At 32.4% G+C, this 24,093-nt stretch overlaps 1 protein-coding gene across 1 annotated transcript in view; it reads left to right on the top strand.

Moving 5' to 3' along the window:
- Positions 1-24,093, top strand: part of LOC124372753 (protein ovarian tumor locus-like) — a gene marked incomplete at both ends in the record, with an annotated part of 46,020 nt that overhangs the window by 3,471 nt on the left and 18,456 nt on the right. The window contains 4 exons of the mRNA XM_046831163.1: positions 17,851-17,977; positions 20,932-21,086; positions 23,054-23,213; positions 23,873-24,006. Of these exons, the coding sequence (XP_046687119.1) occupies positions 17,851-17,977; positions 20,932-21,086; positions 23,054-23,213; positions 23,873-24,006 (576 nt within the window). The remainder of the gene's footprint in view (positions 1-17,850; positions 17,978-20,931; positions 21,087-23,053; positions 23,214-23,872; positions 24,007-24,093) is intronic.

The raw sequence follows: 24,093 nt of genomic DNA, 5'->3' as shown, positions 1-24,093 counted from the left end.
TGAATGGTAAAAAACGGAGGGATCGGACACTAATATGATTCAATGAACCATTCCCTCTCCGGGTAGCAGTGAGCCTGTGACCATTGTACTTGGAATGACAAAGTAATGTTGTTGTGGAGACATATTATAGTAGCTGAATGGTAAAAAACGGAGGGAACGGACACTAATATGATTCAATGAACCATTCCCTCTCCGGGTAGCAAGTGAGCCTGTGTGACCATTGTACTTGGAATGACAAAGTAATTGTTGTTGTGGAGACATATTATAGTAGCTGAATGGTAAAAAACGGAGGGATCGGACACTAATATGATTCAATGAACCATTCCCTCTCCGGGTAGCAGTGAGCCTGTGACCATTGTACTTGGAATGACAAAGTAATGTTGTTGTGGAGACATATTATAGTAGCTGAATGGTAAAAAACGGAGGGATCGGACACTAATATGATTCAATGAACCATTCCCTCTCCGGGTAGCAGTGAGCCTGTGACCATTGTACTTGGAATGACAAAGCAATGTGTGATACACAAAGTGAAATTTTTTTATGATGCAGAAAACAATTTTGCATTTGAAGAGACATACAATACTGAGTTATATTAAAATGTATGTAACTTCTAGACTGACCCAAGAAAATAGGATGATTTAGCGAACAAAGATTGGAGAACATGGGCATACAGTGTACTGTATCACGTTTATAGGTATCTTTGAAGAACTAATACCAAAGGTACAAGCAAAGACTGCAAGCGGAGTGGCCTGCAAAGTAAGCATGTATTTGCAAATGATGGAAATATGTAATTAATTTGAACCAGAAGTGCTCCTATATGTGCAAAATCTGTAATTAAGACCATATTGTAATTCTGTTCATCCTCTAATTCTCTTTACCCTTTGAGTGCCAGAGACCTCGCAGAGATGATGTAAAACACGCTTGAATGCCGAGAGTCTCACTCCGAGACGAGACGTTCCTTACGTGAAGAGTGCCGGAGTCTCGGAGCGAGACAATTTCTATTTAATTTGTAGTGCCTCTATAACTTATCCCATACTGTCTGATATCAAACCAAAGGTTAATACACGAACTAAACTAAAAGTTTCAATTATTATTTATACATTATAATGCTGTTAGGTGACGTAAACAACTAACTAAAATACAACACTTTCTCAGCTGGATAGTAATCGCAAGCGCTGTGTCGTGACGAGTAGCGGAGCATTTTTGAGGTTATATAATTGTGCGTTTGTATTAATTAAAAATGTTTCTAAGTTATTAGCTATTAAAATTAATAAAAAAAGAGATGACAGTCACTTCTGAGTGTCCATGATGACAGTGTTGTGGAGTTTTTTAAAATTTCCTGAATAAGGTTATGTTTATGTTTAGAGTTTCATTATAGTAATTATTGTTATATTACACATGATTTTGCATTGTTTTAAATGGCTTTTATCATTAGAAGTATTAAAGTTCAGAAAATAATTTAAAAAAAAGCTTTTTATGATGAAAAATAAACTTTAACTGAATATTTTCCAAAACCCTGTGCTTTTTAGCAAAACAAACCTTTAGCGCTTGAATAATTTTTATAATTTTGTTTATTGTACAATATTAGGTTATTACACATGATTTTAGAGTGTTAACACGTTAGCTGCCAACCCCGAAAAATACGTTTTAGCGCTAAAGCGCCAAATTTTTATAAGATAAATTGTTGTAACCTTTTGTTATTTTTCTCTTCTTTGGTTACTAATAAACATGATTTTATGATTTATGTATATTTATTACGTTTATAAAGCGTCGTGCACATTGGCCCGACAGAGCTTTTTACAAGGCGATATATTACATAAATCATATATTCGCCTGATTCAGACATATTCCGTTTTGTTGATGTGCAGCCTGAATAATTCCCGCGCTTTAGTTCTCTATCTGCAATTGCATCAGCTTACTTCTAACCCGCCTTTTCCACATAGCTGAGTGCCAATTGACGCGTTTTGTTACTGGAATCTTACATTGTGTTTTTTTATAAATAATGTTTCGATAGTTGTGTGCGTGTATACTATTGATCGGTAAAAATGAGTGGCGATAATCTTCTTACGGATGAAATCGAACGTATGATTGAGAATCCGTCTTCCCCGGGTGATTTGTTTGCCGAAATAAGTGATGATGACAGTGTGGAGTCAATGGTGGTTAGTGATATACCGGATGACACTGATAGCGACCTAGACTTTATTCCTGGTACTGATTCAGAATATTACTCTGATGACAATCAAGAATCAAACGTGGAACTTAATTCTACTGATGCTAATGGAACAGTTACAGATATCACAGGTACTTCTTTGATTTCTACAAACGCCAAGGACAATGATTTGGGGTGGGAAATGTTTGAGGGTAAGCAGAAAACGTTTCAGTTCACTCAGACAACAAAATTTAATTTTTGTTTACCGAACAACAGAAAACCAATAGATTTTTTTCGTCATTACTTGACAGATGAAGTAGTTGAACTTATGGTTGTAGAAACTAATCATAATGCAAATGAAGTAATTTCAAAGCTGCGACTAAGTCGTAATAGTAGGCTAAAAGACTGGAAAAAATACCAATCATGGGGAAATGAAACAATTTATTGGCCTTCTTTTATATATGGGTTTAGTAGGACTTCCGAGAATCAGTGATTATTGGTCAAAAAACCCTTTGTATAAATTCTCAGTTGCCCGAAAAATAATGAGTAGAAACAGGTTTCAGTTACTCTTACGTTTCTGGCATTTTAACGGTAATGAAAACCTCAAAAGAGATGGACGAATTGGTAAAATAAAACCTCTGCTTCTAGCACTAAACAATTTATTCTTCACTTTGAAAGTAGCAGAGCAAGATTTAGTTATTGATAAAAATATGGTGCCGTTTCGTGGTAGACTAGGTTTCCGGCAGTATATTCCCAGAAAGGCCCACAAGTGTGGGATAAAAATATTCAAGCTGTGTGATAAAACGGGTTATACTTATGCAGTAAAAGTATACATGGGGAAAGGTACTGTAGAAGTGACAAAAGACAGATCTGTTGGGACTAAAGTGGTACTGGAACTCATGACAAACTTTTTAAATAAAGGCCACAATTTATATACAGACAACTACTATACATCAGTAGAATTGGCTAATGCTTTGTTGTCAAATAAAACACATCTTGCTGGTACCGTGAGAAAAAGTCGTAAAGGCCTACCAAAAAACCTTTTAAAACAAAAACTTAGTAAAGGTGAAATGGTTTGTCCCGAAAATAAAGATGGTGTAGTTGTTACCAAGTGGAAAGACAAAAGGGAGGTACATATGCTTTCCACATTCCATAGGCCGGAGTACGTCGTCCTTGACCAAAAAAAAGTTGGAGGGCCAAATGTAATGAAGCCATTAGTCATCGTTGACTACAATAAGGCGAAGGTTGGGATAGACGTATCCGATCAAATGTCATCATATAACACTGCAGTACGGAAGACAATGCGTTGGTTCCACAAACTAGCTGAAGAACTTCTTCTTGGAACTGCAGTGGTAAATAGTTGGTTGGCCTATAATAATTTTCTTAACCACACTACATCTCATAATAAAAAAAAAAACAAAACTTAGTCTCTATCACTAAGTTTAGAGAGGAATTGGCCTGTTCCTTGATGAACGTGCAGGAAGAGCCACGCATTCCAAATGTAACCACTACAGGGCACCACTACCTGACGTCATCTGCTTTTGTTGGTGGAGGAGTACAAAAACGCCGACAAAGAAAGGTGTGCAAGTTGTGCTACAAAAATGTATCAGAGGATAAAGGACGTAAGGTAGCAAGAAATTTGACACAAGTAACTACGTTTTGCAGTGAATGTCCAGAAAAACCATTTTTGTGTGAAACATGCTTCAAAATTATACACAAATAGTATATCTTCATTCATATTTTGTATAGGGTAATTTTTTATTTACTTATTTTTCTTTGCTTATAAGATTGAATTAATAATAATAATAATAAATGCGTTTATTTTTTCTCTTTTTTTAAATACATGTAAATACAGTATACAACAATATACAGATTACAAAGAAAAAATATACCAACCCAAAAAGAAAATAATCTTGCACTTGGGTGGGAGCCATCATCAGCTTCTTAATTTAATTTAAGTTCTATAATAACAATATGAAAATACAACAAATAATAATAAACAAACTAAAATTACTCTTAACCGTCAAATTAACACACATTAATTAGAGAAATCCAACTCACCTTCAATATAAAAACATACATTTACAATTTATAAAATAAGAACAAAATATTTTTACTGAACAACTAAATATAAATTTTCAATATCTTTAACACTTCTACTCAATAACCAAACCTTCAGCCTCTTTTTAAAAATAAATATAGATCTATTAATTTTAATTTCACTTGGAATTAAATTAAAAAACTTATAACTTAAAAACACAAAACATTTTTGAAACAAAGAACAGTTTGGTTTAGGCAATCGCAAATACTGTTGATTACTGAGTCTAGTATAATAACCAGAGTTGTCAATAACAGGTCCACTGTTACCACTTAGTATGAAAAAAATTACTAAAACTTTAAAAACATATAAATATCTTAATGGTAAAATAAAATTTCTAACAAAAAGCGGAAACGAATGTTCTCTAATATTAGAATTACATATCAATCTTATAAATTTTTTCTGAAGGACTATTAGACTAGATAAATTTGAAACATATGAACTACCCCACAATGACAATCCATACTCCAGCCTAGAATTAATCAATGAAAAATAAGCCAGTCTCATAACTGAGGGAGGACAAACTGATTTCAAATGAAAAAATGCCCTAAGTGATGACCGTAGAGACTTTTTCAGAGAACCTATATGAGGTTTCCACGATAAGTTTTCATCTAGAGTCAAACCCAGATACTTAATCTGACTACATTTATTAATTACGCCACAATCACACAGATCCTTTCTGCAATTTATTGAATGTATTCTTAAGGCTGTGCCAAAGTTGCCGGATTGGGACAAAGAAAAAATCATATATAATGTTTTTGATACATTCAAGGATAATTTATTACAAGCAAACCATATAGATATTTTATTTAGGTCATCCTGCATCCTTGAATATAATTCATCAACTGTTGACGCACTATAGGAAAATGCTGTGTCATCAGCAAATGCTGTCACCTTACCATTGAAATTTCCAGAGTAAAAGTCATTAACAAAGATTAAAAACAAAATAGGCCCAAGAACTGATCCCTGGGGGACTCCAAAATGTAGACTTTCCAAGCAGCTGGTGCTACTGTTTATTTTGACGAATTGCTGTCGACCAGTTAGGTATGTCTTAAACCAATTCAAAGGGACACCTCGAATACCAGCAGATTCCAATTTATTTAGCAGCAACCCATGATTAACGGTATCAAAGGCTTTACTTACATCTAAAAATAAACCAGCCACTTTGTTACAAGAAATATTATTCAAACCATTATATATATCTTTCAAAAAATGCTGCAAAGCCAGCTCTGTACTGAGTCCCTCTCTAAAACCAAATTGAACTTTAGAAAAAAATTTATTTATTTCTAAAAACTTTATGAGTCTAACTTTAAACTAATTTTTCTAATAATTTTGACAAAACTGGAAGTAAAGAAATTGGACGATAATTTTCTACGAAAAGCCTGTCTCCTTTTTTAAATATAGGTATTACTGTAGCAATCTTAAGCACATCCGGAAAGCATCCTGAACTGATACTTTTATTAAATAGATTAAGAAGTACAGGAGACAATTCTTCTGACATTTTAAATATTAACCTTGATGATAACAATTCATCACCAGTACTTTTACTCAGCGAGAGAGACTTAATTTGTATTTTTAGTTCTGTCAGTGTAATGGGAAATAAAAATAAGGAACTTTCGTTAATAAAAGGTTTAAAATTTGTTAAACAAAGGTGCTTAATATCATCGGTGATATATTGAAATGAATCAACTAGGTTATTAGGAACATTAACAAAATAATTGTTAAAACAGTTAGCAATTTCACAACTATCAGTCATTAGATTATTATTGTTCTGTAATGTTATTTTACTACTACTTGATGAATTTCCTTTTATAATACCATTGACTAGATGCCACAGTTGTTTTGAATTGTTTCTGTATTCTTGGAACTTATTAATGTAATATCTTTCTTTAGCTTGTCTCACCCATGTTGATAATTTATATTGAAATTTATCAAAATTTTCCTTATTTTTTGTACAGGGATATTTTTTAAATGATTTATATAACTTATCTCTAATAGCAAAAGCCTTAGATAATCCAACACTCATCCATGGTTTTAACATTTTAAATTTAACATTAGTTTTTTCTGCAGTATTAGTATATTTATTGTTATCGATCAAAGTAGACAATTTATCATAAAACAAATTAAATGCCAAATTAACATCAGTGATCTCCAAAATATCCGACCAATCACTCCCCAAAATATCAATGCCAAGTCCTTTATAATCAATGAAACATTCATAATGAACTCTTCTTTCTGCAATTCCAAAGTGAGTGAAATCCACTATGCACGCCACTGATCTGTGGTCAGTTACATTTGTTTCAATCACCGATACTTTGTGAGCTTCATAAACCTTGGAACTAAACCATATGTGATCTATACATGAGGAGGAAAATACCCTGCACTCTCGTATCTAAGTCAACAAGTTGTTGAAACCCAAGACTAGCCATTGAATCCAAAAATTCATCACTAAGGCTATTTTCCAACTTAATGTTAATATTAAAGTCACCCAAACATATGATATTATCACAATTAATTTTTGATAACGAGCACGTCAAATCATGAATGACATCCCTTGCCAATGATATATGCCAACGATATAAACCAAGAACATAAAAAGAAATATTATTTAAACGACATGAGACCAAAACCACATCACAACCAGGTATATCACATTCACACAGAACCGATGTTATAGACTGATGTATATAGACAATGACACCACTACTTCTCACAGCAGAGTTGCAAGATGAAAATATTTGATAACTATTAATATTATATAAAACAGCTTCTTTCTCACTTACCAACCAAGCCTCAGACAATACAATTACTTGAGGCTTTACCTGCAAGCAATTTAAATAAGCAATAAATGAATCAAAATTTTTGTTTACACTCCTAATATTTGTGTGCCACAATAATAAACCCTTTTTCTCACTATAAAATTGATTTACATCATTAATGCTCTCTAAAAGTGTTGAACTAGACATTATTTACAATTTACAACATTTTTTACATTAAAAACAAGAACATAATCAGTTATACAACAGTAGACATAAAACACTAGTAACTTAACCACAATGATTTCATACACACATACAAATAAATATACAGAAAAAATTACTTACTTGCAATTGTATATGTGCATATAGTAACAGCTACATTTACATTTAAGAAACATTGTCTGACACAATACAAATCAAGAATACAAACAATTTTTTCTAATTAAATTATTATTCTGTTACACCAAAATAAACATCAAGTTTTTCTTCTAAGCTTAAAACGGAAATGAATTATTTGAATCAGAAAGACAATGCATAAAATTAAAATTAAATGATGCTTCTCAAAGCAAGAAATATTTAAATATAAAAATAAAACAACAATCTGAATCCTTATCAAAGGAGACAAAACAATATGTGAGAAAAGAATATTGATTTTCTACAACATGGCAATAAGAGAATTTTGCTTGAGGTGATGAAATGGCTTGCTGAAGGACCTTGGTAGTTGGTGAAGATAAGAGTAAAAATATAATAATAGTGATGGCACTGATTACATTGACTGAAGTTACCATTAACCAACACAAGAACATGTTTGAATCTGTCCTTTGGTCAATCCACACGAGCACCAAACACGAGAATCCAGTTTCCAGAATGCTCTGTCCAAACTTGATTGTCTGTCCATCTGTTGACAATTTACTCAATTACCGTTTCTCAATTTTTCCAAATCCTGTATGCTGGCTATTTTTACTGCATTCGAGTCTCTGTCCTTTCTCATGAATATTTTTGAGTTTGATATCCATAGGTACTGATAGTTTTTTTCAGCTTTTACCAATCTTGATTCATAGAATAGTTTTTTGAAGTATGGAGTTAGATGTTCATTAACATACACCATAGTTTCTGGTGCATCCCTCACAAATACTGTACTTTTTAACTTGCACTGTTTTGCTTTCTTTAGAACACAGTCCCGTTTCTGGCGGTTACTAAATTGAACAACAATAGGGCGAGGCTTTTGTGTATTTTTTGATGGCAGTCTGTGTGCGGCCTGGATGTCATGATTCAAAACTATAGTTTCATCTATAGCAATTGCCATATTATTTACCAGGTTCAAAACATTTTCACCTGGTAACTCAGGCACACCATCTATCTGGATGTTGCTGTTCCGCCCATACTGCTGTAACTCCTCAAACTGAATTTTTATTTGTTCGACTTCTTTTTCCAACTTTAAGTTTTTAGCTACTAAGTCGTTGTTTTGTTTTTCAATTTCATTCATCCGATTTTCAACAAACTCTAATTTTTCCACAAAGTCATCAATTTTTTTAGAACAAAAGTCAACAGATATTTCAAATTCATTAAATTTATCACCAATGGATTTCAAATGCTTTTCAATAGTACTGCTGACAATGTTTTCAATTTTTTTCTCTAGATCCTGAAAAAAGTTCTCTGGAATATTTTGTTTACTTACATTTTAATTATTTGAATAGTAAGGAAAGCAAAAAATATGAAAATAAATAAGATACAACTTTTTATTTACTACATTTACTTTTTGTGAAACTTATGAAATAAATCTCTTTTTACTGTAAAATAACAAATCATATATTTTATTCTTCCTGGTAGCAATAATAAGGCTAAAACCTTATTATTTTATATTCTAACACCGATAAAAATACCCGTCGGGCAATGTGGCCCGACAAAAATGTCCAATGTAGCAATCTCATTCATATCACTAATAACAAAAATAAACACAACAAACAACGTTCTGTTAGTAGCAGAACTCTTCATAGTTCAATCAGTTTAAGTTTGAGTCGTCAGGGTGCAGCACAGGCACGAAGGTAATCAAAATGGCGGGTACCGTCATTGTTATGCTGTCGGGCCACTTTACCCGACGTGCAATCTCTTAAAGATGTAGAGCGTCGGTCCATTTGGCCCGACGTGGCAGCTAACGTGTTAAATGCTCTTTACCATAAAAGTATTAAAATTTAAAAATACATTTTTCTTATATTAGTTATTTTACCTTAAACTGGATTTTTATTTTGTTTCCATAGAAAAGTCACTGTGTAAAGTGATTTTTAATTATATAAACATCTTAAGCCGCGTTTACACTGGAAACAAAACATGTTTATAAACAGTGTTTCGGAACAATGTTCCTCAAATCGAAGAATAACTACTTGGAACAATGTTTCGGAACAGAAATTCGGTGTTTCTCCACATGTTTCTTGTTTCCCGTAGAAAGCGGTAAGATCAAAGGGTGTTTATAAACATTGTGGAATGTTTCGGAAAACAAGACGTTTAGATATAGGAACATTGTTGAGAAACATAAATCATCAGGTCTACCAATAATTTTTTATGCGTTCTGTTGGTAGAACAAGTTGTCAGTTTGTTTTGCAGTCTGACCAGTACGGTGTACAGTGTTGTTGTGAGTTCTGTAGTTCAGTAATATTATTCTACTGCTATGGAGTGGAACAGGGAGCAAGTAACTTTACTTATTGATATGTATAGAGGGAAAAGGGAACTGTGGGATCCTTCGTAACACTATAAAAATAGAAACCGGAAGCATGACACTTGGCTGGAGATAGCAAACACGCTCGACACCAGTCAGGAGACTGTCGAAAAGAAAATTGAAAATTTAATTTTCCAATTCAATAGAGAGGAGAAAAAGGCAAAGTCTGGAGCTGGTGCGGATGAAGTTGGTCGGAAATGGTTTTGCTACAAACTGTTATTGTTTTTAAAAGACAAAAATGTTCCAATCCGTTCTCAAGAATGCGGCTTGTCTCGATTAGACACTCTAGAAGAGGAACATTTACAGGTAACTTTTTTAAATACACAATATTTGGTATAACATTATTTTAATAAAACACACACAAGGTAATTGAACATACATATTAAGCTTTTATTAATTGCTAAACATTGAACTAATACTGTTAATTTTAACATTACTTTAAAATTAACATTACTTATTACTTAAAATATGAACATTACTAAAACTGACAGAACATTAGCATTACTTTAAATTTTTAACATTTTAAGCTCATACTGTTACCTTTTAATTACTTGTTATGTTTAATTACTCGGGGTGTGCGTGTACAATAAATTACTACAGATATACAGGTCAACCTGAGTCAATGTTAATTTTTATTTACAATAATACTACCGTTATTGCACGACCCTTTTACTGTTAGTACAAACTTGGAGCCAATCTTATTAGGGTACAAATATTTAAATATTTTTATAGATCCTCATTTTTCTGTCTTTAATATTTGTGCTGCCAAGGAACACTACCCTCTTTAGTTAGAAAAAAGAAACTGAGTTCATTGCGAACCGACCTTGCTATTTCACAAGATTTCTTCGGTACTCTTTTCAATTTCAACAACGTGTCGGTAGGGGATCCTAAGAGTCTCCACTCCCCAGGAACAAGTTCACCAGTTACTTCATCCTCTGAGTCAAAAGTCCCGGGAGGAGAGTACCTCGACGAGGTGCATGCATTTCTTCTCAGAAAGTTGTGTAGATGGGCGCAGGCCATAACTACCTTTTCTGCTGTTACGAGTTGCAATAGCATTGGCTTACGCAGTACTCGAAAAACAACTGATAAAATACCAAATGAGTTTTCCACAACACGCCTTCCCCTGGAGTGGCGCCCATTAAAAATTCTCTCTCTTGTACCACGGGTGAATGTACCGGCGAATCTTTTCATTATATTTAGCTTAAACGGAAAGGCACTGGCCAGTTGAAAGCTTCTCGATTTGGTAATACTATACTTTTTGGTAAATCCAAACATTTTCCTCAAGTCTTGCAGCCAATTCAGTTGCAGCGAACACACAACCATCTGACAAACGCGCTTGACATCCTGTATTTATATATATAAAATTGTAGTTTGCATTAACTACAGCCATAAATACAATACTAAAGAATCCTTTATAGTTGTAATATTCACTTCCACTACTCACGTGAGCCTGGATGGTCACATGCTTCCCATCCATGCTGTGAGTCCCAGGTTGTAGCGCCAATTTGATGTGTGTCACCCCCACGTTGACTGCTGTAATTTGCTGAAAGCCCTTTACCTTGACTGCGTCAATTTGCTGCGGATCCCCTCCACGTGGTTGTGTCAATTTATTGTGAGTCGGTTCTTTAGTGTTGTTGACTCACCATGTAGTTGTACGCCTTTTTGTCACCAGTGGCACGTTGTTGTACCATGTTGCTCATCATGGTATTGGTCGCCATCTTGCCCAATGCTAGCTGCATTCCCTTGGTACTGCTTAAAACTTATTAAATTTGAATGTCTGTGGTGTTATCACCAACAACAAGTCTGTGTGTATCTCAGGTTTTAAAATATGTTAAGTAGTGATTAAAAAATTTAATATCACTCCATCACACTTTTTATAAAGGGGATATTCAAAGAAAAGTCAAACCAAGTGACCATGAGATTAATTTATTCCATGTCACACTCTCAATACATATTATAATTTCACTCACCTTGCAATGCTTTGATAATTTAAAAGACTAAAATAATATCCCATCCTTCATTAAAATTTCAATACACTATACAACAGATCACTACTATCCCAGGAGAATCAACACAACCTCCTTGCTTCAAGTTTGGTAAGAGAAGACCGAATCTCCGTATAAAACTACGGATACCGACTCAAAACAATACTCATCCCCTCTCTCGTTCAAATCAGCGTCTTCACGAATAAATATAATTTGATTTTTTTCTTATAATTGTCGAAATTTATCACGTTTACTATAATTAATCAATTTAAGTCTTTCTATTTTCTTTTTATTATTTTTTCAAAGCTTTTTATTTAAATTTTTAGTAACATGTGCTTTATGACGTCATCAATATACAAGTCATTCATCCCACAATTGGCTTTTCTGCGTAATTCTATTTAGTGTTTTTGTAAAACATGAATTTCGGTTATGTTTACTTCATTTTAATTGATCAAATCTTTTCCCGTATAAAGTTCAATAAATTTCTTCGTTATTAGTTAAATAAACTTCAATTCCGACAACATGTGATTCACTGACGTCACAGTCTGCCGATTCATTGACGTCACAGTCTGCCAATTCCCCGCGAATATTCAAATGTTGTAATTTGACCTGTTACATCCATACTAACCAAGCAGTGCGGAAACTGCCATTGGTAATTCCAATCATTGGCTGTAGCTAGCCATTCTTCTTTAGTTTTCAGCATTTGGAAATTGAACATTTTCGTATTATACATGTTTCTATGCATTTACAACACGTAGACCCTATTATAATATACATGTCTGAGTGATGGGGTTTCTTTTCAGGAAGGAGGAGAAGAAAATACCAACATTTCAAATGACGGCCTTCATGATGATATAGCATCTACCACAAAAACAACAGAAGGTACTCCCAAGGAAAAATCTGTTGCACAAGTAAAACGGAAAAGAGTTTTGCAACAGCCAGCTTCTGCGATGCCAGTAAGCAGCGCAAAGAAAATGAGCAAAACTAAAATGGCGGAAAATGCCTACTCTGTTATTACATCAATATTGAATAAGCCTAAGCCTATTAAGGATCAGTTTGACATATATGGAGAACACGTACCATCAGTGCTATGACAGTTACAAACTAAAAGAGAATAGGCCATGGTAAAACATGATATAAATAATATTTTGTTTAAAGCTGAAATGGGAGAGTACGCTTATGGAGGTGCGTTTGATTTCCATTACCCACCGCCACGGTCGACTTCAGCAATTTCTAACCAAAGTGGTTGCACTACAAAATCTGTCTCAAACGAGGATAATTCCAACTCTCTTGATGTAATGCCACCTCAAAATGAAAATCATGAAGAAGAACCTGTTTTTGATAACTTTCCTTAGCTTATTAATTAACCTGTTCTAATGGATCATTAATAAAAATTATACTAAACTCAAATTGATTTGTCCAGTTTAATTTATCCAGCACTTACCTTAATGTTTTCTTTCAAGCAATCTATTAACCCTCTCCCGGTCACATTAATTTCAGGCGCTCACGGCAGAACGAGACCTATTAATTCGCGGCGGCGCGTTACGGTGAGCGCTCAGCGGCCTATAAAATATTCTACGACATCAGAACCAACAGGCAAAGTGTGAGATGGCCCAAAATCACTGTAAAATAAATTTGGTTCTGTGTAAGTTATTGTGCGAGACCAGGGAGGGGGCATACGGCCGCATGTTTGTCGGCGACAACTAGTCGTCGGCTCGCCCGGCTCAAGGTCAGCAACATCGTTTGACTCACCCGCACTCTCCGAATCACTTTGTTCAGTCAGTAATATATTATCGTCAACATCATTCAAATCACCAACACTTGATGCATCACTAACATCACTAATATCACTATTACTACACACCTCCCGATCAATCTCACTGTTGCGAAGCGAACACCTAAAATCAGCCATATTTACCACTCAACTACTGCCAAAATAATAGATAATAATTCGTTGTAATGGTTTCAATACTAAGAAGTAGGACTCCGTATAGGCTAGAAACTGTAATAGTTTAAATTAATGCCGATGGGAGGCAGCACCAGACGGACACAGTTGGTAATGTAGATCGTGGCGATTCGTGGCGTTTAACCTTCAGTGGCTCGGAACAGTGCGTGGCGATTCATGGCTTGTGACCGGGAGAGGGTTAAAGAAAGCGTCACACACTTCAGGAACTATTATTGAAATTGTACTTTTAGAAACTTTAAACAAGTACTGCAAACTAGCATAGGAATCGCCTGTAGCCAAAAACCTCAAGGTAATAGCAAGTCTTTCTTGGAGGGGTATTGGTTTCCTAAAAATACTGTTTTTTCCTTCCTATTTTGTGGCCAACACTAGTTATGAGAAACTCAAAATCTTCATTCGACAAAAATTTTTAAAGCTTCCATCACATCTTATTTCCCCACCCAGATCCACGTCGTCTTTTTTAAGGTCTTTCAATAGGTCACTTCCACTATAAACAACTTGTGATGCAAGTGAAGGCCTTACCCAGAACCTCCTGGGTTCTCTGTCACATAACAAAACACATGTAGTGGCAGCTAGAAGAAGAACATCCTCCTCGTCAGACAACATCTTCAAGAGTGGCTGTCCTAAAATGTTTATGAACATTGTGTGCAAAATATTTCATGATAGTAGCAAAATATAAACAATGTTTATAAACATGTTTTGTTTCCAGTGTAAACGCGGCTTTATTGTTATATATTTTCTGATGGACAATTCGTTTACCTTTAAATAGAATTAAAAAACCGGTTTTAATGGCCAAAAATAAATTTTAAGTGGATTTTTTTCTGAAACCTTGCCTATTAGTAAAAATAATCTATAGCCAATAACTATTTATAAAAATTTTGTTTATGGTACAATATTAGGTTTTGATTTTGAGTTGTTTTTAAATTATCTTTGTTGTAAAAGTATTGAAATTTCAAAATACAATTTTTTTATAATAGTTATTTTACCTCAAACTTGATTTTTTATTTTTTTTCCATGGAAATTTTGCTGTTTAAAGTGATTTATTAATATAAAAAATTAACTAAAAATTTTAATGTTAAATATTTTTTGATACTTAATCTATTTATCTTTAAAAAGAAGTAAAAAGGAGCTTTTTATGATAAAAAATAAATTTTATACACATTTTTTTCTAAAATATTGCGTTTTCGTCCAAATCCCTTTGGCACTTTTTGCATAGTCACACAAAAAATAACTCGGCACTTTTCTACACAGATGTGATTTTATCTCTGGCACTAAAAGGGTTACTCATAAATAATGGAATGATATCTACTAGATACATGCCTATTACCACTTTTAAATCACAATAGGATTCTTCATATTTCATTGTAACTGATTTCACTAAAAGGCTGGATGTCAACTTTATTATTTTTCAACACTGGCCAAAATGTTTGAAGTGTTACTTCAGATCATTGTAGTTATTCTATAAAATATTGTGGAATTTTGAAAAGAAATTCAATTAATTTCATTGGTATACATAAAAACTGTTTCACTCTCTGACTCCTTCAAATACTGCTCCTTAAACTTAAAGTACAATTATAAGTAAATGAATCAGGAAATTTCAATATCCTCCATTGACCATCACTTATTACAGATGCATTTGGAATGCCACTTAAAAATGATATGTCTATCATGCCCCAGTTGTTCAGCAGAAATTTGGGTGCAGAGCCATGTGTAACTGCTTGTAGGTTTCTATTCTGACTCAGTGCTTGATGAAGGCTGCCAGATGGGGATCTACAAATTGGGTGCAGAGCCATGTGTAACTGCTTGTAGGTTTCTATTCTGACTCAGTGCTTGATGAAGGCTGCCAGATGGGGATCTACAAATTGGGTGCAGAGCCATGTGTAACTGCTTGTGGGTTTCTATTCTGACTCAGTGCTTGATGAAGGCTGCCAGATGGGGATCTACAAATTGGGTGCAGAGCCATGTGTAACTGCTTGTGGGTTTCTATTCTGACTCAGTGCTTGATGAAGGCTGCCAGATGGGGATCTACAAATTGGGTGCAGAGCCATGTGTAACTGCTTGTAGGTTTCTATTCTGACTCAGTGCTTGATGAAGGCTGCCAGATGGGGATCTACAAATTGGGTGCAGAGCCATGTGTAACTGCTTGTAGGTTTCTATTCTGACTCAGTGCTTGATGAAGGCTGCCAGATGGGGATCTACAAATTGGGTGCAGAGCCATGTGTAACTGCTTGTAGGTTTCTATTCTGACTCAGTGCTTGATGAAGGCTGCCAGATGGGGATCTACAAATTGGGTGCAGAGCCATGTGTAACTGCTTGTAGGTTTCTATTCTGACTCAGTGCTTGATGAAGGCTGCCAGATGGGGATCTACAAATTGGGTGCAGAGCCATGTGTAACTGCTTGTAGGTTTCTATTCTGACTCAGTGCTTGATGAAGGCTGCCAGATGGGGATCTACAAATTCCTCTGATGTTGTATAACTTTTTTTATGTAATGTTCGTTTAATCATGTTCATGATGTCCCTCTTTCTCTGACAGAAAAATTATATTCCAAGAAAGACTACACATTTATTTGGTTATACAAGATATTCAATTAACATGTTCAATGCAATGGACGTCAATACAAAGATATGCAATATTTGAACAAGTATCAAAATTAAGAATGTAATTCTGGACGTACACTTTATCAACAAACACTTATAGTCCATTATATATTATCATAACCATGTATTTTTATTTGTTTATAGTTTGTTGTGAGGTTAGAATGTTCCTGATATCATGGCCTAATTGCTGAAACGTGTCAGGGAATAAAAAGTTATAGAAGGGTACTATGTTGAACATTTTCTTAATTTATTTGTGTTATAGTAGTCTTATACAGTGGATTGAATACTTATATACATGTACTTATATATATATATATATATATATATATATATATATATATATATGTTGTTGATAACTCCATATTACAGGGTTATCTTTATAGTAGAATAATAAATGGTGAACTAAAACCCTTTTTTTAATTATCTTATTTCATACACGTGTTTTGGTATTAAACCGTCATCATTAACCTCTAACTAAATAACAAACAATAAACAATTAAATATACACATGTGGACCATTTAAACAAATGTTAAATTTATATGACAGTTGTAATTTTGATTAGTGTTCTGTATTTAATATTTTAATTTTCTCAAAGATTTTGTTTGTCTTATTTTTTTAGATTACTATTTAATATGTTGTGAGGATCTTTGTTATAATTTAGATAGATATGTAATTCTTCTTTCGTGTTTAATTTTTCCTTTCCTTTTGATATTCAAAATGTCCATATTCTTTTCAATAGTTGTGTAGTTATGGCCAGATTCTAATAAATGTTCAGCAAAATTTTATTTTATTGTAGACATGTTATTTGTTTTCAAAGCTTTTATATGTTCTTAAACCTTTTACTAAAATTTCTGCCAGTTTGTCCAATATAATAGCTTTCACGGTCATTACAGTTAATTTTACACCCACACCCACCCACACCACACCAGTATTGTATCCCTCATTACTGAAAAGGACACAATGTCTCCTTGGTGATTTTCTGTCATACAAAATTGAATTAGTTTCTGGTGTATTGCTTGACTCAGTCTGCTGTGGTCATGGAGCGAATGATAGATTGCATCTAGTTAGTGCCCAGTCTCTGTTTTTGTTCCTTCAGCCTGTAAATATGCTGTTGCACAATGTCAAAGTAAATCAATTTAGAGTTTACCACATATACTCATTCACAATTTTGTTCATTACATAATAGTTCAGAATGGTCCAAAATAAATTAATTGATAAGAATTTTTCATTACTGTCATCTATGTATAATAAAATTAGGTAATGCTACTGGTCATTACTTTTTGCATCACACTACAACACAATACTGGGACAATGCTTGGCATGTTTTGTTCTGACTAAATCAACTGTCAAAAATATTGCATATATTTCCAGTAAATACATTTTCTTTACATTCTTTTGAAGAGTGTTTGTGGGTGGTATTTCGGGATAAAAATATGCCTATGTTTTATATCTAAGTAATGTACATGCTAAATTTGTTACAAATCTCCCCATTAGGTTTTGTGTGATTGAGTATCAAACATCCAAACATCTTTATAAACTTGTGCAACTATTCAATTAATATTATTTCTCAATTTGAATTTTCAGCTCTTATTTATGAAACATTGTACAAAGGAGTTTTTGAACTTCTTGAAGTGGATTATGCTGTTAAAAAGATGTTACACGACAAATCATCAAAATATCAAAGGGATTCAAGCTCTTTTCTAATGAATGGGTGAGTAAATATAACCTAATATTCTTTTATATGTAATTATTTTTTTAATTTGAAAATTTTGTACTATTTGTTATTTTTCTACTATGTTGCCAATCTAGATTTTTTCAATGGTAACATATAATAAATGCAATCATGTTAATAACTGTCATTTAAACCATCTTTTGTGTTAATTTATAATAAACAGAAATTTTGTACCATTTTATAGTTTTTACAGTTATATCCAATGCATTTTAAAATTGTTCATCGTACTTTTAAGGGTTCTTCGAAGAATTTGCTCTTATAGTTATTTTTGTACGTTTTGAACCTGAATATATTTCTGGCATCTACGCTTTACCTGATCGTGTTTTTAACACTTCATTATCATTGAGATATCAAGTGAAACAGTTATAGATTTGAGATAAGTCTCTATTTATAACACATTTTTATACAGCATATTGAAAGCAGAGACCCAGATGCTTGGCCAGCAGCTAACAATTAGTCTTAACTATAAAGACACTATAAAACCTCTCAATTCTGATAAACACAAAAGACATCTTAAAATGTTGACCGATCTTTATAGAGAGTTTAAGCTTAGTAACCAGATGCTTCAAATGAAAGATTTAGAAAATAAGCTTAAAACCATCTTTATTGAGAGTGCTTAAAATAAAAAAAAAAAAAAATCACTTTCCCATGTTACTGATAATGTGAAAATTCTAAACTTTAATTATTTACCAATGCTTTAAAAAAGACTACACTTGTGATATATTACTTGTTGATTTATTTTGAATTTTACTTGTTGATTTATTTTGAATTTTACTTTTAATATAAATTGATTAATGTCAATTCATTTGCATCATAAAGATGGTGTTTTTTTTTTTAGATAATCTAAACATTGGTTTTACCTGAGATAGGACATACATTTCCGCATCATTCTGGACTGGAGTATGACTGGTGTCAATTTTAGTTTGTCTGTGATAACAATCAAATTTTTATTAGCCTCTTTTATGTTGTTACCAATTAATAAATTAAATTGTCATGCCTTTTATCAGTCTGTAAATTAAGTTTAATAGTGTGTGTAAAGTAGAGTATTTTATAAATTGATTTGTAATGCAATGATGAGTCAAGACAATTATAACAATTATTATATACCCTAATTTATTGAATGAAGCATTGTCAAATGTTAAAAGTCCTTCACTATTTAATTTATAATCATGAGATAATTACAACATACAGGTTGCCATGGAAACAAAAAGATATTTTTAAACTACAAATCTGACAAAAACTTGGTACATGTCTTTTTTGTTTTTACTTATTATTAATAAGAAAATGTAACATAGGGGGACAAACATGATTTAACCTTTTGTTTGATTCAATTCAAAACAATTCAAATCTGACTTGAGTCAGCTTTATAACAAGTTATATTTTATATTGAGTATATTACACGATTATTTGTTCTTTTTAATCCCTCCAAAGGTTTATCCTAGCATAAATATCATTATGTATGAGTCACAGATTATTAATTAATTTTAATGTTGAATTTTAAAATTACATATAAAAATCATGTCAGTATTTTTAATAGACAATAGACTTTATCTGCACATTTCATAGAGAATAACATTAGCGTCAAAGGTAAAATATTAAATTATTTAAAAGAAAAATCAATTTAGTTGTGTAAGTTATCACATTAGGTTTATGTCAACAGTTCTCCAAGATAATGTTATTTAATTTATTTGCCTTTGGGTGAAAGATGAGTTTGGACACCCAGAAATTGTAAAAGGCTAATATCAAAGCTATTTAATAAAGTTCAATTTTCAGATGTTTGTCAATGTTGATTTATAAAACATGAGAAAAATTCCAATTTTTTTAGACCATCTATTGATCTTATTACTGCAATAATATTTAAGTTAAAAATACACTATCTCTAGAGGCCATTAACACATTTACTATTCTTATAGAAACTTAATATTCAATATATTATTTGCCAATAATGGTTGGGAAGGATCAATAGAAGTGTGCAGGTACCCTTCACAAAGTGAGTTAGATAGCCAGAAAAGTCTGAGATGGTCGCAGTGGTGTGCTTTGCGTAAGACATCGATTTTTTCATATATTGTATTGCAGTGTTTAATATTTCATGTTTCAATATTTAAAAAAAAATGAAGAAAAAACAATGCTGGTGGTGGGTGGACATAAGTGACACATATAATAATAAATAAAAAGATATTTTTTACTGTAATAAGTAAAAAAAAAAAAAAAAAAAAAACTATTGTGATCCTATGCTTCAACATTACTCCTTTAAAGCAAGGCTATAATTCAGTGTTATACGTGATTGTTAAAAACTAGGGTTAAAAACATATTTTAAGGAAACCATTATTGTTGTCAGAAAGTAAACATATTTTCACACAAATACAGGAAAATCATGTGAATATCTTCAGAAATAGTTTTTGGAAATATTTTTCCAAAAATGTATTTGTTTGATACACGACTGCCTTCAGAATTGGGGTTTTCTACTGAACAGATAAAGTGAAAAAAATTTTAAATAGTTAAAATAATCTGAAAGGATATCTGTTATTTTTCATCTGATATTATATTACAAACTAAAAATAATAAAGTAAAAGAAATCAAATGAAGGAGCATGATGCAGTTTTGGAACAATTAACACTGTGCTGAGACTTTGGCTCATGCCCATTTCGGAAATATAATTCCATAGTCAGTATATTGGCTCTTGGACATCAACGAGTTAATCAGTAACTAGAACAGTATGGATATACCATGTAACAGAATATTAATGTAAAAAAATTACTATCAAGTGGAAGCAACAAAATAATTAATAAACTATCATAAAATGCTAAAACAAATAAATGAATAGTTTTGTAAATAAAAATATACTACAAGGATTCCTTTATTATCAATTAATGTTATAATTGATTGTATAGTTTTCTGGCTACTGGGTTTTCTTTATATTGGTTATGTTTCAGGTTAGCTCTGCGACTCGAAATAAGGGACAGTTACTTCAATGTCAAAGACTTGTTAACTCTGGGAGTTACCCCATTTCCCTACAAAGTGGCTAAATCATTAGATCCAGATATTTATAGAAATGTTGAATATGACACTTGGAATGATATTCGGCGAGGTTTGTATATCAGAGTAAATATTTAAACGCTTGGAAATCTTTACATAGATATGATTGAAATATCCATTAAAAAACTAATTCATTGTGCTTATTAACAAACTATATTAACCCTGTACTGTTGGTCAACTTGAAAATGTAAGCGTAATAACTTTATATAAAATACAACATTCACATATGGATGTGATTAATGTTCCATTAGATTGGAGGAAAATAAGCTAATGAAAACTGTAATCTTTTCTTCTTTGTTATTAGAAGTATAATTTAGAGAGTCATATACAGCAAATGCAAAAGTAAACATGCACGTTATCGAATTTTCTTTTGCAAGTTTAGTATGGTTCCAAGGACATAAGATATTTTGTTCTAAAACTAAATAATATTTTTCATCAGTTAGATGTAAAGATTTATCATTTTTGCTATAATAAAATCTTCCCAAACGTTTCAATACTCCAGCCATATGGAACATTTTTTATGAGATTTATAAATTACAGAAGTGTATTTTTACTATATAAAAAAATGAACAATGACAATTAACATTGATTTAATTACATATGTAATGTGTATTTTATTTGGAGTAAGACTGTATACATTATAACCTATATGTAACATATGTACATATAACTAAAACTATTATTTAGAAACTCTTACTCACTTAACTTGACTTGGACCATTTATGTGCCTAACTACTTTTTGTTTAATAACTTTAGTGTGATTCCATTTATGTGTTTAAAGTGTATGATTTTATAAAATAAAACTATACAATTTAACACAAAATACTACAGCTAACTATTATTTTGACAATAACTTCATGAAATGTTAAAATTACATTTTGTATATGCTATATGACTTACAAAAATTTGTTTCATTTTTATGACCTTCAACAAGTGCAACTTCTATTCTTTGTTTCATTCTGATTCTTTTAGTGCATTTGAAAAAATTAATTACCTCACGTGAAGCTTTAAAATGGCTGATTCTACACAAAGATTTTTTTAGAAAAAAGGTATCTAAAACATGTGTATTAATTATATCTTTAAAATGAGATATTTCCCATAATTATATGATAAGACTAAGGCATACAAATTATTGAAATTTAACATTGTTTCTAACAAATCAGCTCACTTTAACAGAAGATGGCATTATTGGTCTGCCAACTTGATGTATGAAGCCTTAATTAGTGTACGTTTGAAAAATTCTCTTCGTGCTTTATGTTGCCTTTATTGCACTTCATATGATTTTTTTTAAACCATCAATGTTGGATCAATTTTAAACTTTCCTGATAAACCTTTTGTCGTATTGTTTTACGTTCTTTAACTCAAATTTAATGTATTTTTGTGTCTTGTCTATATCAACCCATTACAAGAACACGATAGACAGTCTTTTGATTCCTACATGTGATTGTTTTGCTTAGTTTTTACAAGATATTGTCTAAATGTGTTTGTGTTGTTAAACTGCTCTAATTTCATATATTATGCATGTCTTTATGTGTGTATTAATGTGTAATAAAGTGCTACTTGAAGAACTACATTAAATGTTTATTTGAATAAACTCCTTATTCAGAATACTTTCCACAAGTGTTTTGCCAATTTGGGGTTTAAAAATTCTATTTATCATAATTTTTTATTATAATCTTAAACTTTATTTAAATCCTCTTAGCAGTACACTGCCTTATATAACAGTGTTAGTAAGTTTTATAAATGCTTATTTTTAATTTGTATGGTCATTATGAACCAGGCTCAATTAGTTCTGAGTTATTGTGAATAATGGCAATAACACTTGAGCTAAATCCCTATTTGTTCAATTTTAGCAAGAAATTGGAAAACAACATTCTCTATTCTTTAAGCATAAATATTGAAATCATGAATAATTGAATAAATATATGTTGAATATGAAGAAGAAAGATATATAACTGAATATATAGTGAACTTGGTGTTTAGTGTTTGTTGAAATATAACATTTTGTTTGTTATACAGGACTGAGGTATGGAATGTACATGTGGAACAATCGAGAACTGCAAGTTGGAGTAAAGTGCCTCGTGAAGCTTCAGCCAGACCGAGTTTGCCATGCGCACATTCAGGACATGGCCCCAAATAAAGGACCAGTTGTTGTATTTGTTGAAGAACTGGGTGAGAAGTATGTAGTGTTTGTTCAAATAACAAATTTTGTTTATTTATGACTGAAACTTAATTGCAATGTAAATAGAATAAAACCTGTTTATTTCAAAACACAAATTAACAGAAATTAAAAACTAGGATACACTAATTTTAAAAAGGTAATATGTATATACATTGTGTACAGTTACATCTCTGTGCTCAATGAAGGGTTAATTATAATACAAATTATATTTTATTGAAAGGGTGACAGTGGACTATGAGAGCTTAGAGCTACTACCTCAGCCTCCACAACCTCCATCTCTGTGCTCAATGAAGGGTTAATTATAATACAAATTTATATTTTATTGAAAGGGTGACAGTGGACTATGAGAGCTTATAGCTACTACCTCAGCCTCCACAACCTCCATCTCTGTGCTCAATGAAGGGTTAATTATAATACAAATTTATATTTTATTGCAAGGGTGACAGTGGACTATGAGAGCTTAGAGCTACTACCTCAGCCTCCACAACCTCCATCTCTGTGCTCAATGAAGGGTTAATTATAATACAAATTTATATTTTATTCAAAGGGTGACAGTGGACTATGAGAGCTTAGAGCTACTACCTCAGCCTCCACAACCTCCATCTCTGTGCTCAATGAAGAGTTAATTATAATAAAAATGTATATTTTATTGAAAGGGTGACAGTGGACTATGAGAGCTTAGAGCTACTACCTCAGCCTCCACAACCTCCATCTCTGCCCTTGCCTCTGAAACAGCTGAGACAACTGCAGACAATAAAGGCACTTACTCATGATATGCTGCCACATGAAGGTATATGTTTGAATATCACTTTTCTTATTCATTATCTAAGGATAGTATTTTTACTAATCAGTACACGCTCTAGTGTTTAGATGTCCT

Source organism: Homalodisca vitripennis, unplaced genomic scaffold, assembly GCF_021130785.1.
Source record: "Homalodisca vitripennis isolate AUS2020 unplaced genomic scaffold, UT_GWSS_2.1 ScUCBcl_3970;HRSCAF=9829, whole genome shotgun sequence".
In the NCBI taxonomy this organism is placed as follows: Eukaryota; Metazoa; Arthropoda; class Insecta; order Hemiptera; family Cicadellidae; genus Homalodisca; species Homalodisca vitripennis.
Note: the sequence above shows the minus strand (reverse complement) of the source record. Positions and strands in the feature narration are given on the sequence as shown.